Here is a 13,472-nt window from a genome sequence, read left to right on the forward strand (position 1 = left end):
CGTTGGCTCCACTCCTCTACAACGAGTGCGGTTACGTTTTTCCTTTCTTTCAGGATGGAAACTTTCCTAGGCGCCAAACAGTTGGGCGTCTGCCTACGAATATAGCTTCACTTTCTTCCACGAAAATATTTGGTATAGGTGATCCATTTCTCTTAGCCGCATGTCCACCAGCGTGTTCTGGGGCGTCAGCACCTAGACGGTGGACATCGCTCATTCGCCAAAAATTTCCCGCCGTTCTCCCTCCCTAGGAAGCCCGTCTCATGAGAAAGACACTGGAACTTAATCACCGTCTCGCCTCATGACCATCCAGGACCTGGCCTATACCGCATTTTTGGAGCATGTACGGAGTCAAGGTGGTCTATCATCCAGGCTTTCCAGTTCAATCCGACCCTCGGGTCCTGGTCTGCAAGGTATAAAAGCCTCTCCAACCTCGCCATCTTGGTTTCCTCATCCGCCGCACCGACTTCCAGCAGCTCACTCATCCAAAGCCTCCTCACATCATCAACCATGCAGTTCTCCATGAAGACCGCTTTCTTTGCCCTCGCCGTCTTCTTGCCCATCGCTTCGGCTGCCTCCACCAAGCGTGACGACACCACCACCCACCTCGTCAACACCTTGCAGTCATTGAACATCATCGACTCCGCCGACGTCGCCTTGGGAGAGTGCAAGCCTCTTCTCCAGTCCTGCGCCGTTGACAGCGAGTGCTGCGGTGATCTCTGCCTCCTCGGGGTAAGTTCTACCTTACACCATTTCCTCTCATCCGTCTTCGGAGCGATTATAACGGTCACTCACGTCTGTTCTACCATCATAGCTTTGCCTCCTCTAAATTCAAAGCAAAGAACTTGGGTATTATGTCCTGCGGTTGATTTTGTTTGTCGAGGTAAGCGAATGGACTTTTATCCGAGTTTGTACGACGATGGTGCTGAAGGCATATCCTTCTCCAGCTCCAGAAAATGCGGAAAACCCCAGACAGGATTCTTTGACTGCGGGGCCGAAATTGTTATACGTTCTGTATTTTGGGATTTTACGAAATTTAACGTTGTTGCGTGTATACTTCGAGAATCGTTCGCTTCGGTGAAGACTGAGCTTTCTGCGCCCGTTGCTTCCATCCGACTTGCGACTTCCATCAAAGCGTCTGAAGAGGTGTGCCCGAAACGTTTAGGCTTTTCAGTTCTCGATGTTCGCCTCCATCACCCTCGCAAGAGATTAGGGTGCCGTCGTTGTTGAGCCCGAGAGAACTCAGAGGTAATGTGCCTGCCAGTTCCGTACACAAACATACAAAGAGCTTCTTTAGTCAAATCATAACTCTGAAGCTTGGCCGTATCGATTCTGGCTTTATAAACGGGGCGCAGAGTGTTCATGATTGGCCGCTCCAGCTTCGTGGACGGTGCGTTGAAGGGGAGCTATTTACACGGTGTTCGAGACCCACTACGAACTATAGCTCCCGTCCTCCCCCGCGAATCTCACTTGTGTGTATCCTGCCAGATCCGGCGGCATCTTTCTTTCAATATTTTGAGAACAACGCCGACGAGGGGACATGCGATGACTTCAAAGGAGACTTCTATATTCCATGTAAACAATCCAGTTCCTGTAACAAGATAGACGTAGCAGACTTCGCACATATCGTAACACTCATTCATGAACCCGAAATCAGACGAACGGAAATGGAGGATGCGAGCACGGACCCCGTGTCAAGCAGGTATATTATCGAGTAAGAATAGGGATGACCAACCAACGAAGAACGAAATGACTTGGCGGACGAACGGACGGACGGACGGACGAAACAGGTAATGTATGCGTAAAGTCGTGAAAAATATGGAGATGTAGGTAGAGAAGTACTAGACAGATGGTAAGGAACGGACGATATCTACGTGGATTCAAATTTGAAGGAGGATGAAAATGCAATTTACGGGTGTAGATGTGCAGCAGCAGACCGGGAAGAAGATTCAGAGAGAGTCCATAGGCATAGGAGAGATCTAGACGGTGTGGGGGAGGAGGCAATGGAGGTAGATGTGGAGACATAACATAATGCGCGTAACGATATATCGTCTAATGTCGAGCGATAAAGTCCAAGTCGTGAACCGAAGCAACTGTGCGTGAGAACCAGAACAGGACCGAAACCGTTTACGAAGACTTTGACCGTTTTGCGGCCAAACGCTTCAAAGGGGCAAACAGGCTTCCTGAACGGATACGGAAGAACCACGTCAAGCTGTAGATCAAGAAGATCTATCAAAAAGTCCGTTAGTCACAAGCACACGACGACCAAAAGGGGGAAGAGAATACTCACATTGAACAATATGTACGCCCACATCAGGCCGAAGTTCCTCCAATGCGTCCCGTACGTAATGTTGAAGCTCGCGCCCAAGAACTGGTCCGTCGTCGCACTTGCACAGTACGTGCACGAGTCTGTCGCGTTCGTGTCCGTGATGTATCCTCCAGACGTCGCGATGAACGGATTGAGATAATCACCGCAGGTCTGGCCGGAGGGTGGGACAAGCGTGACAAGTTCGGTGGAGGAGCAGGTGATGGGGTAACCGCCGATAGCCTGGCCGAGAAGACCGCCGATGAGGTAGGAATAGGGCGAGAGGCGGTACATCCATTGCCACCAACCGAGACGGGCGAAAGGCTGAAGGACACCGTTGCTGTTGACATCACGAGAAAAGTTAGTCGGCATTCGGGGAGGGGAAAACACGGATAAACGTACAAGTTGATGACAAAACTAAACAAGAAACTGAACAACAACGCCGCAATCTCAGGGTTCGGGCTCATCGCCGCGACAGACTGGGCGAAGGTCGTGTAGTACAGCGGGAAAATGATACCGAGCATCAAGTAGGTGTATCCTCCGCGGTCGGACGGGAAACCGACGGTCCAGAACCAACAAATGAAGAAGATGGACGACCTAGACGGATGTTGTGATCAGATTATGGCGCAGCGAACTTCAATGAAGAAGTTAGACGTACCCAACGATGTTCAACGGGATCTCGCCGAGAATTTGACTAGTGAGCAGTGCCGTCCAGGAGTACATCCTGCTGGGGCGTTCGCGGACTTCATAGACGTTACGGGTGGAGATGAACGGAACCTGCAACTGGTTGGCGAGCGGCGCAGACAAAATGGTGCTCATGAAGATAGCCTGTACAGTCAAACGAATAAGCACAAGTGCAGACTAAACCTCAGGAAAGAAAGAAACGCACGAAAAGCTTGTTCTGCGTGCCCTGGATCGAATCCTTCGCCTTCCAGAACGTAAACCCGATGAAGAGACCAGCCATGATATTCAACGCCAACTTCGCCATCAAATATTCCGTGTCGCGCCAATGACGCTGCATATCGCGCTTCAGGAGCGTCTTGACCTGGAACAACCAATTGGTGCTGAACTCGGAGTGCAGTTCCGTCGCGACCGGGGGACGGGCGCGGCCTTCGGTGATAATTTCCTGGAGTTGCTTTTCGACGTTGAGAGCCTCTTTCGAGTTCTTCCACGCCTTGTACCAGTCGATGTCCGTTGTCGCAGTAGCTCCGGCACCTGTGAACGCAATGAACAAGAACTCTTCGATGAGAAGGAGGGGAGAAGCATACCGATGACGTCCAAGATATACTCAGCGGGGTTGGCCGTGGGAGGGCAAGCATATCCACCGCTCTTCTCGAAGTAATTGAGGAGCGTCGTTGCGTTGGGGCCCAAATCACCGAAGTAAACCGTTTGACCGCCCTTCTTCAAGAGCAGAAGCCTGTCGAACACCTGGAACAGCTCAGACGAAGGCTGATGGATCCTATAATTGCCCAACTCATGTCAGCACTGCGTCGAAGCAGAGAGGAGCTGAAGGAACAAATACGCACGTGCACAAAATCGCCTGTCCATGGTCCGCCAAGTTCCTCAAAAACTGCATGATAGCCCAAGCACTCTGCGAGTCCAATCCACTAGTCGGCTCGTCCAAGAAAAGGAGCAACTTCGGCTTCGCAGCGAGCTCGACACCGATGGTAGTACGCTTCTTGTGCTCAACACCGAGTGAGCCGACGATGGCCTCCGCGAAGTTCTCGAGGCCGCACATCTTGAGGACGGTCTCGACGTAGGCTTCCTTCTCGGATTCGGGGACGGAGGCGGGCTGACGGAGCTTGGCAGAGAAGAGGAGGGCTTCACGGACAGTGGCGGTGGGAAGATGGGTGTCCATTTGTTGGCAGTAACCGCTGAGAAAGGTAAAGAAAACGAGTGAGAATGAGTCTGTTATGAATAGGAAAACGGAACGTACGTCTGAGCTTGGAAATCTGCGGGGAGGGGCGAGCCGTTGACTAAGCGATCTCCGGTAACGACACCAGTGCTTTGGCGCTGAGCGAGGACGTTGAGCAACGTAGTTTTGCCAGCACCGGATTCACCCATGACTATCAAACCGATTATCAATACATCGCTCTCAAATCGAGAAAAGAAAGAGTACTCACGAGCAGTCAACTTCCCAGGTGCCACATAACCAGACACGTCATCGAGCAACCTCCTCGTGTTGCCTCCACCCACAGGGACAGTGTACTCCAAATGCTGCCAAGTAAAGACATCCTTCATCGCCATCGTACCCTCGAGGGCCTTGTCGACCGTGGGATCGTTGCTCCTGGACGGTGCGATCGCGGCCTTCTCGGAAACGGGCTTGCCTTTTTCCTCATCGGCGATGGCTTCTTCGAGAACAGGGGAAGTAGTGCCGCGCTTGAAGAGCATAGAAGAGGTTGTGGTCGACGAGGTGGTGTTCCATTCGGTAAAGAAGAGGTAGCCAGCGATGAACACAACACCAAAGGCGACGACGATACCGAAGTTCTAAATAATCCCACAAAGTCCGTTGAATAAGGCGCAGAAAAAGTGAAGGAGAAGAGAAACGCACCCTCCAAACGTTAACGAACGAGTAACCATAGCTCAACTCGATAAACCTATTCCCATCCACCGTGCTGCTGCCAGCAACACTTCCCACCGCCGTACAAACCTGGTTCGCGATACCGACATTCTCATACCCCGCTCCACTCGGCACAAGCGTCGCACACTCTCCATTGAGCGTGTGGAACTCGTTCGCCACCAGGCCCTCGAAACCCCAGCGCAGTGGATTGATGTACGATATCCAGCGGAGGGCGCCGATCATTGAAGGTTTGGGGATGGCGTAACCGGTGTAGAGTACGAGAGCGAGGAGGAGGATACCGGCGACTGTTTGAGCGGGGGCGGGAGCACCAAAACCGGCAGCGACGGCGCGGAACCAGGCTTTCATGGTGAGCGACATCGTCAACACGAAAACGAAGAACGTGCTACGATTTCGGGAACAGCTTAGTAAAAGGACGAAAGGTGGATTAAGAAGGAAATGGCGTACAAGAATTGGCCGGCCGACTTTTGAAGGCCGACGAGGAAGTAAAGAATGACACCGAAGACGATAAGAGTGATGAACGTGATAGGGATGTCGACGAGAGTCATCGCGGCAGCCTCGATGAACGGGTGGTACATCGCGGACTTGTAGTGCTTGATGACGATAGGACGTTGAGCGAACAGAGCAGGGATCTCGGCCATAGACGAAAGGGCAGCAAACAGCAAGGCGCTATTCATTTCCGTAATGAGTAAAGCCGTACGCGCGAGAACGAGAAAACAAGAATGAGACTCACAAGAAGAGCACACCGCCCCTAGAGAAATACGCCGAAGTCGAATCGGGGCTGTTCAAGAACACAGTCCCAATGATGATCGCCTGGATGATGAAAGTAGCCATCTGCACGACCTCCTTCGCCATGCTACCCTTGATGATCTGCAACCTCCTGGCCGCGACCGCCCTTGCCTGCATCGCCGTGGAAATTGTGTACGGGCTCTTCTTGCTCTGCGTCTTCGCGTGTTCTGCGCGCGCGCTAGTCTTGTAGTCCAGAGCGCGATCAGGCTTGCCGACGAAGTCGGACCGGTAAGAGTCCATGTCGGCGCGGTTGGCGTCGCCCGCGGGAGAGGCGAGAAAGCGCTCTGCGAATTCGGAGGCAGTGCGAGGGGTACGGGACTCGAATCCAGAGCGGATGATACGTCCGTTCGGGTCGGTGACTGCGACGAGGAAGTCCGCCGTGGTTTGACGGTGGGCGGGCTCGAAGCCCATGTCGATGAAGTACTGGCGGGCGGAGTCTGCGGGCCCGAAGTAGGCCATGCGACCCTCGTAGATGACACAGACCTTGTCGAAGTGCTCATACAGCTGCTCGCCTGTGAAATTGACAGGATGAAGTATGAGACATAGGACCGTACCATTCAAAGATAGAGAACGTACCGGCTTGGTAAATCGAGACGATGGTCGACAGACGAGAAATATCGGTAGCGATGCGCAGGGCACGAACGAACTCCAAAGCCGTCGACGCATCGAGACCACGGGTCGAGCTAGTGTAGTGATAGCACAGTCAGTATGAATTCCAACGAAAAGTCTACGCGCGGAGAATGTACTCACTTGTCCCAAGACCCCAACAACGCCCTCATAGCCAACGCCTCAGCAATGGACACCCTCTTCTTCTCACCACCCGACACACCCCTCAAACTCGCATCACCAACTGGCGTCTTAGCTACATGCTTCAGACCGAAGATGGTCTCCAGAACATCGACCGTACCGCGGATGTAGTCCTCGCGCGAGTGACCATCGATCCTAGTCTGGGGGGCACGCATTCTGGCGGCGAAGCAAAGAGTGTCGTCGACAGTAAGCATAGGGAAGTGTACGTCGTCCTCCATGCTGTAGACGGTGTCGCCGCGATAGTGCTTGTTGATCTCTTCCGGGCTGAAGGAATCGTAATGGACGTCACCCTCGACGGCATGGTACTCCATGCGCTGATTGGCGAGAGTTTTGAGAAGGGTACTACATCCCGAGCCAGGGCTACCGAGGACGACTGTGACAAGATTCAGGTCAGATATAAGATGCAAAGTAGAACAAAAGAAACGTACGAAGCATCTCTCCCGGACGCACGACTCCCTCAAAGCCATAGAGAATATCACGCAGGGGCGGGTTGCGCAAATTCCTGAACTTCTCGGCCATGATACGCGGATCGAAAAGAGAGCCAAACGTAGTCTGGTAGCTCGCAGCCGAGCCCAAGCCAACGACCCTCAGGTCCTTGAACAAGACACCCAGCTCTCTCGACGCGATCTGGTATTTCTCTCTCCTAAAGTGGACGGTGAGAAGTCAGCGGTGAACTCAAAATAGCCGTGGCAACGGATCACACGATCAAGGACCTGTACAGTCGGTGGAGATGGTAAGAACATTGATGACGACACTCACTTGCGCATCGTCAACCGTAATGACCTCTCGAAATCGAACGGTCCGTCACCGACTGCCAAAGTCTCCTCTGAATCCAAATCAAACGACCGTCCTGCACCCTTCTTACTGCCACCCTCTGGCGAGTTCTGGCTCGAGGTCGACTTCTTCGCGTTGTGGGTGGCCTGTTGTGACATTGTTCTCCGAAGCTCATCCTGCTGCTGGGAAAGTGTCCGTCTGAGCTCGTTGACTCCAACTGGATCGAAGTAGTCGAGAGAGACGTGAGAGGCATGGGACGCAGTTGAACCCCGACGCGCATGCCGGGTTACGGGTGGAGAGACTGGAGAGTGTTCGTGGACTGCGTTATGAACGGCGGCATCAGCGTACGCGCCAACCGTGTGTGCTGGGTCTGGTGGAAGTTCTGTGATGGCCCCCTCGTCCTCCCTGATACGTTCTAGTTGTGCTGGGTCGGACATCGCGAAAAGCGAGCGACAAATAAAGTACGAGTTGAAACTTGAAAGCAGAAACTAAGCTGTGGCAGGGGTGGGGAAGAGCGTAGTGAGGCGGAAGAAGAGAGCGGGACCTGCGGAGAACTTGTCTGCGGTCTGTTTTGCTTTATAGGAGCGGCTAGTCGAGCTAAGACATCTCCGCGATTGAGGAGCGGCGGTGCATAAGACGATTGGCGTGTCCATCCGGCGCCCTCGTCGAAATGTCCTGACTAAGGAATTTCAACGTCCTTGTCACTTTCTGGGCCGTAGCGTCAAATCAACCGCGTCAGCGACATGGCGCCCTCAACTCGGTCTCAATGGACCGATCCCGTAATACTGATTGGTCCAACCAGCCAAGAGCTAGATAGGGGATTTAAATATTGCATCGAGACACAGTCGATAACAGAGCATGTCGTCCTGGTGTACATAGAGAGAGCCAGTGTAGGATCAAAAAACTCGGAGGACTGCAAAGCGTAGAGGCGTAATAAGCGCTTTGCACTTTGTTCCGACCGGAAATAGCCACGCGCCACCGTGGCCCAGCCTATGCATCTGTCCTCTCGAGAGCTCCTTTCGCCATATTTCCTTCATCCTCGGTCATGTGAAGTTTAGGCTTTAAGCTGCATATATATCCGTAATCTTGCACCCTTAGGAAAATTATCTCCCATAGCTTGACTCAGAATTCAAGTCCAGCGGTCCAAGCAGCGATCTTCCCCTTCAAGTCAAGTCTCATATTCCACATCGTCCCGTGGACCGCTGGTCGACACTGTTCCAAAAATACGCCCTTAACCATACCTCATCGTTCCTCTTCCAACTCACTGCCGTCACTGTCGATTCAATTATGTCTGTCATAAACAGCCCACAATCCGTATGCACGTTAATCTTCAAATCTCGATCGCTACACATTCGGATAGATCTGCGGAAGCGTAAACCAGATTAGTGACCGTGGCCGATTACCCGATTTTGGCCCGAGCATAGCGAGGAAGCAAGGGGCTGATCGATGAGGAGGTGGCGGTGGACCTCTTTCTTTGTTCAATCAATCTATCAAATGATAACTACAGTACCTTGACGCCAGTTGCAACTATACAGGCGTACGTGTCATTATCGTTACACCGTTCGAGTCGGACGGGACGCGCGTTCAGACTTGCGTAGACTCAAGCTGAGACGTCCATCTATAACGAAAACTTAAATGCTACGTCCATGCCTCGTACGTGCGTGCAGTTCCTGTGGCGCTTGCTTGTACTAGGTGGACCGCGAGATGGACGGACTCATGGGCGTCGATGGCTACCGATGGGCCGTGCGATGTGTGAGGGTTGTGCGGGCGCTTACGAAGCCACTGAGTGGCACAATACATAGCTTTGAAGTCGTTCGCAATGCTAGGCAGGAGATAACGATGGGCTAGTACAGTACTTATGTATAGTGGCTCGATACGGTCCTGGTACACTATATCTGCAGTGTTTCATCTGCACAGTCAGCGCCTCTCCATGCCGTCAAGGTGACGGGTCCCCCGAGATGGCGAACCTTGACGGAAGTCGGATATAACGCACAGAAGGCTCTGCACATAATTCCCGAGCTCCTTTCGGTATGTTTTGTTTTGTATATAAGGGGCAGGAGCCCGATGTTAGCAGGCGCCAATGTCTTCTGTAACGTTATGGACGTTCAGCCAGCAAGAATGGAACTACTTATCGTGCGCTTGGAGGTTTCTTCATGACAGCAGACGCGATGTACTCGAACTGTTACACAAGTGCTCCGAGAGGAAACGCGGGAGTATCAATGGAGTGCCACAAGGTCCTGAAGATGAATTCCCTTCCAGTGTGTCAAGCTGCTCAGAGCGTTTCTGGGTCCATGGACGTCGACACCTTCTTTCCTGCCTTCCTTCCTTCCTATCGAGTGTATCAACCACAAGTCGCGTCTCTACACCCTCCTACCCAAGTCAAAACATATTGGCCACAGGGAGTGAAACTGACTGGCTCGGCTCAGATTCGAACTGAGGACCTTCCGTGAACTTTGAGAACTCTGTGAAATCTGTAAGTTGGACAGACGCGTTGACCATTTACGCCACCGAGCCATGGAGAGTATTGGGGGTGCTGACTCGAGAGATAGGTCGGACGGTCGACTCAGATGAGGATTCAAAGCGCCCACAGCACGGCGCTCTACAAGTTGGTGGTGCGCACCAGGACTCGGAGACGCCTCCTCATCGACATCGTGAACCAAGCACGGAATGATGCTGAAGAACTGAGGGTGAGGAGCCGCTGTTGCTGTCGACAGGCCATGGCACGAAGAGAATGAATCAGTTTTTGAAATTTGTTTGTTGAGTTTCATTAATAAGATCGTATAACATGAGAGCAGCACCGTGGTATGATATCGTACATATGATTGACTGACGAGTCGTTAGCTCATTACACCCATAAATCCCATCTCATCCCATCCCGTCAACCTACCCACACAAGACCCTTAAAGGCCCAGAAAAAGAAAAAGCGCACCACCATCCTTAACAAAACAAACCAAACGACCACCAACCACTATACCTTCTCCTCCAAACTCTCCTTCTCTCCCTTCTCCTTCTTGCTAACAACCCCACCCAACCTAACGATCCTCTTCTCCTCCCTCAACCGCATACTCGCCCTCACCCCAAACCCATGCCTGAACACCATCCTCACCTCCTCCAAACTCAGCTCCGCCGTCTCTGGGAAACAAATCACGACAAATAAGCAGCCTAGTAAACAGAGACCTGCGTAGAACCCGAAGGCGCCGGCGGGGGTGATTTTGTCCATGAGGGAGAGGTAGGTCGATCCGATGAGCAGGTTGGCGGACCAGTTTATGGCGGTGGCGAGGGAGGTGCCTATGCCGCGGACTAGGGGCGGAATGAGGAGTTGATGGCTCAGTGGAAGAAAAAAGAGGGAGAGAGGGAGAGGAAACACATACCTTCGAGGGAGAAGAATTCGCCTTGTTGCCATGGGACGTTTCCGAGACCGGTGGCGTAGGACGCGACGTAGAAGACCATGGCGAAGATGATCACACTCGACCACGAATGCGCATAATCCGTCCCATCGATCAACTGTCCACCCGTCCCCTTCGTCATATCTTCGTCGCTGCGTTAGCCTTCATCCAACGCTCTAATTCACGGGGTAGGGACTCACAATAGAACGCAATAGCCGCCAACGTCAAACCAAACACCATCCCCGGCGCCGAAAACAGCATGATCTTCCTCCTCCCAATGATATCGATATACTTCAGCGCAAACAGCGTAAAGAGGAAATTCGTCCCGGAGACGATGAGGCCGACGGCCGTAGGCTGGTTGAACCCGATCTGTTTGAAGAGCGTGGCGGAGTAGTACATGAGGGTGTTGAAGCCGCAGAGTTGTTGGAAGGCTTGCATGCCACAGGTGATGATGACGGCGCGGCGGTTGACGGGGTCGGTGAGCATGGAGCGGCAGCGTTGGAAGAAGGTGGTGTTGTTTGATATTTCGATGGATTGGCTGACGGCGGCTTGGAGGACTTTGACCTAAAGTATACGTGTGGGTGTAAGCATGAAAGAAGCGGATATGGGAGAGGTTGGGAAGGTACCTTGAGGTCGACTTGGTCTGAGGTTGCGTGCGCGTAGATCTTCCCCATGACACGGCGAGCCTCATCAACATTCCCCCTCTTGAGCAGAATTCGCGCTGTGGACGAAGTTAGCCTCTCAAACGCGCCACAGTCCAAGGAGATGTTGCACTCACGCGACTCTGGCAGGAACCACAAACAGATGAACTGCAATCCTGATGGCACGGTTCCCAACCCGACCATCCATCTCCAACCTCCACTCATATTCGCAAAGCCCGCATCAATCCCATACGCAATAACCTGACCCAACGTGATCGCCACCACATTGATCACCACCATCCGTCCCCTCAACCGTGTCGGTGAGAGCTCCTGGATGTACATCGGTGCGATACAGGCAGCAATACCGACGCCCCAGCCGATGAGGAACCGGTTGCCAATCATGTCCCAGACGGTCTTGGATACGGCTTGACCTACTGCACCGCCCATGAAGAGGATGTCTGCGAGGGCCATGACGGGACGACGGCCGATGACATCTGAGAGGACACCGGCGACGAGGCCTCCGAGGAGGGCGCCAAGTGTCGTTGCTGAAGTGATGAGTTCCTGGAGGATAAATTTGGTTCACAAGGTCAGAACGACAATGCGACGTCGCAAGGGAGAGAAAGGTTTGGGAAGTAGATCGAGTCTCGCAGGTGATAGAAGTGCGAGTTCCAGACTGGAAGTCGTACCCCGTTCGCATGACCGGTCGTCTGACACAGACTTGACCGGAACGGTGAGGGAACAACTAGGGCCCGGGACACTCCTATGAGGGTTCCCCGGTCAAGTTGCGTATTTTTACGCAATTTTGAGGGCGAAGCCCTCCCGAAAAATTGCGTATTTTATGCCCAGGAGCACCGAGGTCTCCCGAAAAATTGCGTATTATTGGTGTGAGCCCCCACATAACCTCAACTTTTACCTAACCTAACCTTAACTTCCCCTAACCTACACTAGCAGCACGATAGAGACACAGAAGTTGGTCCTGATTAGGCTAGGTTAGGATAAGTTGAGGTTATGTAAGGCTATAAGGGTAAGATCGAGCTTGCCTCGCCACACAAAACCCGCCAATAGGCGCCCTACCCTTCCCGGAATTTGCGTATTTTAAGCCCTCGCCAGGCCAAAATTGCGTATTTTTACATGTTTTTGAGGTTGCCCTTCGGGCAACCCTCATAGGAGTGTCCCGGGCCCTGAACAACTGCATCGAGCTAGTTCGACGGATTATGTCCCCACGAGAAGCGCTGCGCAATCATCCAACGAAGAGCCATACTGTCCCCGACCTGATGCCAAAAGACAACACGAGATGCAAAAATTGAACACACCTTCTGTCCTGTCGCGAGCTCTGCTGGCCCAAGGTCACCATTGATAGTCACAAGCGCACCCGAAATCACACCCGTATCATAACCTGTAACCAGACCACACCATCAATTTTCAAGAACAGAGCGCAGAGAGAGCCATCATGAGCTATACGCACCGAACAGCAGACCGGAGATACTGCTGCACGCAATCAATATCCAGATGAACCATGTCACCCGCTCTTCGCCCTCAGCGACGACGGTGAGCTCGGAGATCTCTCCATTCTCGGTCTTGTCTGCGAGTGCGGCCTCCAGTTGTCGTTCGGTCGGTTTGTCTGAGGATGTTACTGATTCACTTCTAGCCGGTGCTGGTCGGGTCGGGTCGTAATATGTCATGGCGGGAGGTCAACAAAAGGGCCGTAGTCGTATGCTATGTATGTGGAGGAGAGTGAGCCGCAGGGCAATACCGGAGTAGAGCGCGGGAGAAGAGTAGACGAGTGAAAATGTTCAAACGTTCAAGGAGGGCCTCGAGCAAGTATGGGGAAGTAAATGCGGGGTAGCTGGTCAGCAGAGCAGGCCCAGCGCTTGGCCTCTTTTATGGGTCGAGGAACGGTCATGAGGGCCACGCAAGAAGCAAGGTCATTTGCGCGTTTGGCAGGGCGAAACATCCAGAATATTTCTGTCCTGCCCGCCCAACGAGCGAACTTGGATATCGCCCGGGTCGGAAGTCCGGATTCGTCTCTTTTCGTCTTTCCGGACGCTCAGATCGTCCTGATATGATAAGAAAGGGTCGAAATCATGCTGTAAGGCCGGGCCAGAACGGTGCTCATGACGTAGTATTATTCCATGATTTTCCGGCCATTTCTGGCTGCAGAAGTACAGCGTACGGTACATCGCAGACAAAAAGGT

At 52.8% G+C, this 13,472-nt stretch overlaps 3 protein-coding genes and 1 non-coding gene across 4 annotated transcripts; 1 reads left to right on the plus strand and 3 right to left on the minus strand.

Annotated features, from left to right (window-relative positions):
- The first annotated feature begins 466 nt into the window (after positions 1 to 466).
- On the plus strand, positions 467 to 1,095 carry STEHIDRAFT_120884 (uncharacterized protein). The gene is made up of 3 exons (XM_007303403.1): positions 467 to 729; positions 812 to 880; positions 945 to 1,095. Exons 1-2 carry the CDS (start codon positions 508 to 510, stop codon positions 824 to 826), a joined length of 237 nt encoding a protein of 78 aa, XP_007303465.1. The 5' UTR covers positions 467 to 507; the 3' UTR covers positions 827 to 880; positions 945 to 1,095.
- A 574-nt stretch (positions 1,096 to 1,669) lies between these two features.
- On the minus strand, positions 1,670 to 8,053 carry STEHIDRAFT_146669 (uncharacterized protein). The gene is made up of 16 exons (XM_007303404.1): positions 7,236 to 8,053; positions 6,905 to 7,119; positions 6,420 to 6,849; positions 6,246 to 6,352; positions 5,614 to 6,181; positions 5,328 to 5,549; positions 4,854 to 5,265; positions 4,426 to 4,789; positions 4,239 to 4,368; positions 3,829 to 4,176; positions 3,571 to 3,761; positions 3,192 to 3,517; positions 2,961 to 3,130; positions 2,705 to 2,899; positions 2,288 to 2,642; positions 1,670 to 2,226 (listed from the first exon to the last, which is right to left on the minus strand). The coding sequence occupies exons 1-16, from the start codon at positions 7,685 to 7,687 to the stop codon at positions 2,125 to 2,127; spliced, it is 4,587 nt and encodes a 1,528-aa protein (XP_007303466.1). The 5' UTR covers positions 7,688 to 8,053; the 3' UTR covers positions 1,670 to 2,124.
- Positions 8,054 to 9,663: 1,610 nt separating this feature from the next.
- Positions 9,664 to 9,764, minus strand: STEHIDRAFT_t141. Its single transcript has one exon. It is a non-coding gene; the product is annotated as a tRNA-Val (tRNA).
- Positions 9,765 to 10,011: 247 nt separating this feature from the next.
- Positions 10,012 to 12,959, minus strand: STEHIDRAFT_146670 (general substrate transporter; the record flags this gene model as incomplete). Its single annotated transcript, XM_007303405.1, has 7 exons — positions 10,012 to 10,550; positions 10,622 to 10,780; positions 10,837 to 11,200; positions 11,263 to 11,357; positions 11,415 to 11,838; positions 12,591 to 12,673; positions 12,743 to 12,959. 7 exons carry the CDS (start codon positions 12,957 to 12,959, stop codon positions 10,219 to 10,221), a joined length of 1,674 nt encoding a protein of 557 aa, XP_007303467.1. The 3' UTR covers positions 10,012 to 10,218.
- Positions 12,960 to 13,472: the final 513 nt, after the last annotated feature.

Source organism: Stereum hirsutum, assembly GCF_000264905.1.
Source record: "Stereum hirsutum FP-91666 SS1 unplaced genomic scaffold STEHIscaffold_6, whole genome shotgun sequence".
NCBI lineage: Eukaryota > Fungi > Basidiomycota > Agaricomycetes > Russulales > Stereaceae > Stereum > Stereum hirsutum.

Coding starts and splice junctions, on each gene's coding strand:
- STEHIDRAFT_120884 (XM_007303403.1), top strand. CDS start 508: ATGCAGTTCTCCATGAAGACCGCTTTCTTTGCCCTCGCCGTCTTCTTG.
- STEHIDRAFT_146669 (XM_007303404.1), bottom strand. CDS start 7,687: ATGTCCGACCCAGCACAACTAGAACGTATCAGGGAGGACGAGGGGGCC. Junction 7,120..7,235: donor TTACGGTTGACGATGCGCAA/GTGAGTGTCGTC, acceptor CGTCCACTTTAG/GAGAGAGAAATACCAGATCG. Junction 4,369..4,425: donor ACCTGGGAAGTTGACTGCTC/GTGAGTACTCTT, acceptor TCGGTTTGATAG/TCATGGGTGAATCCGGTGCT.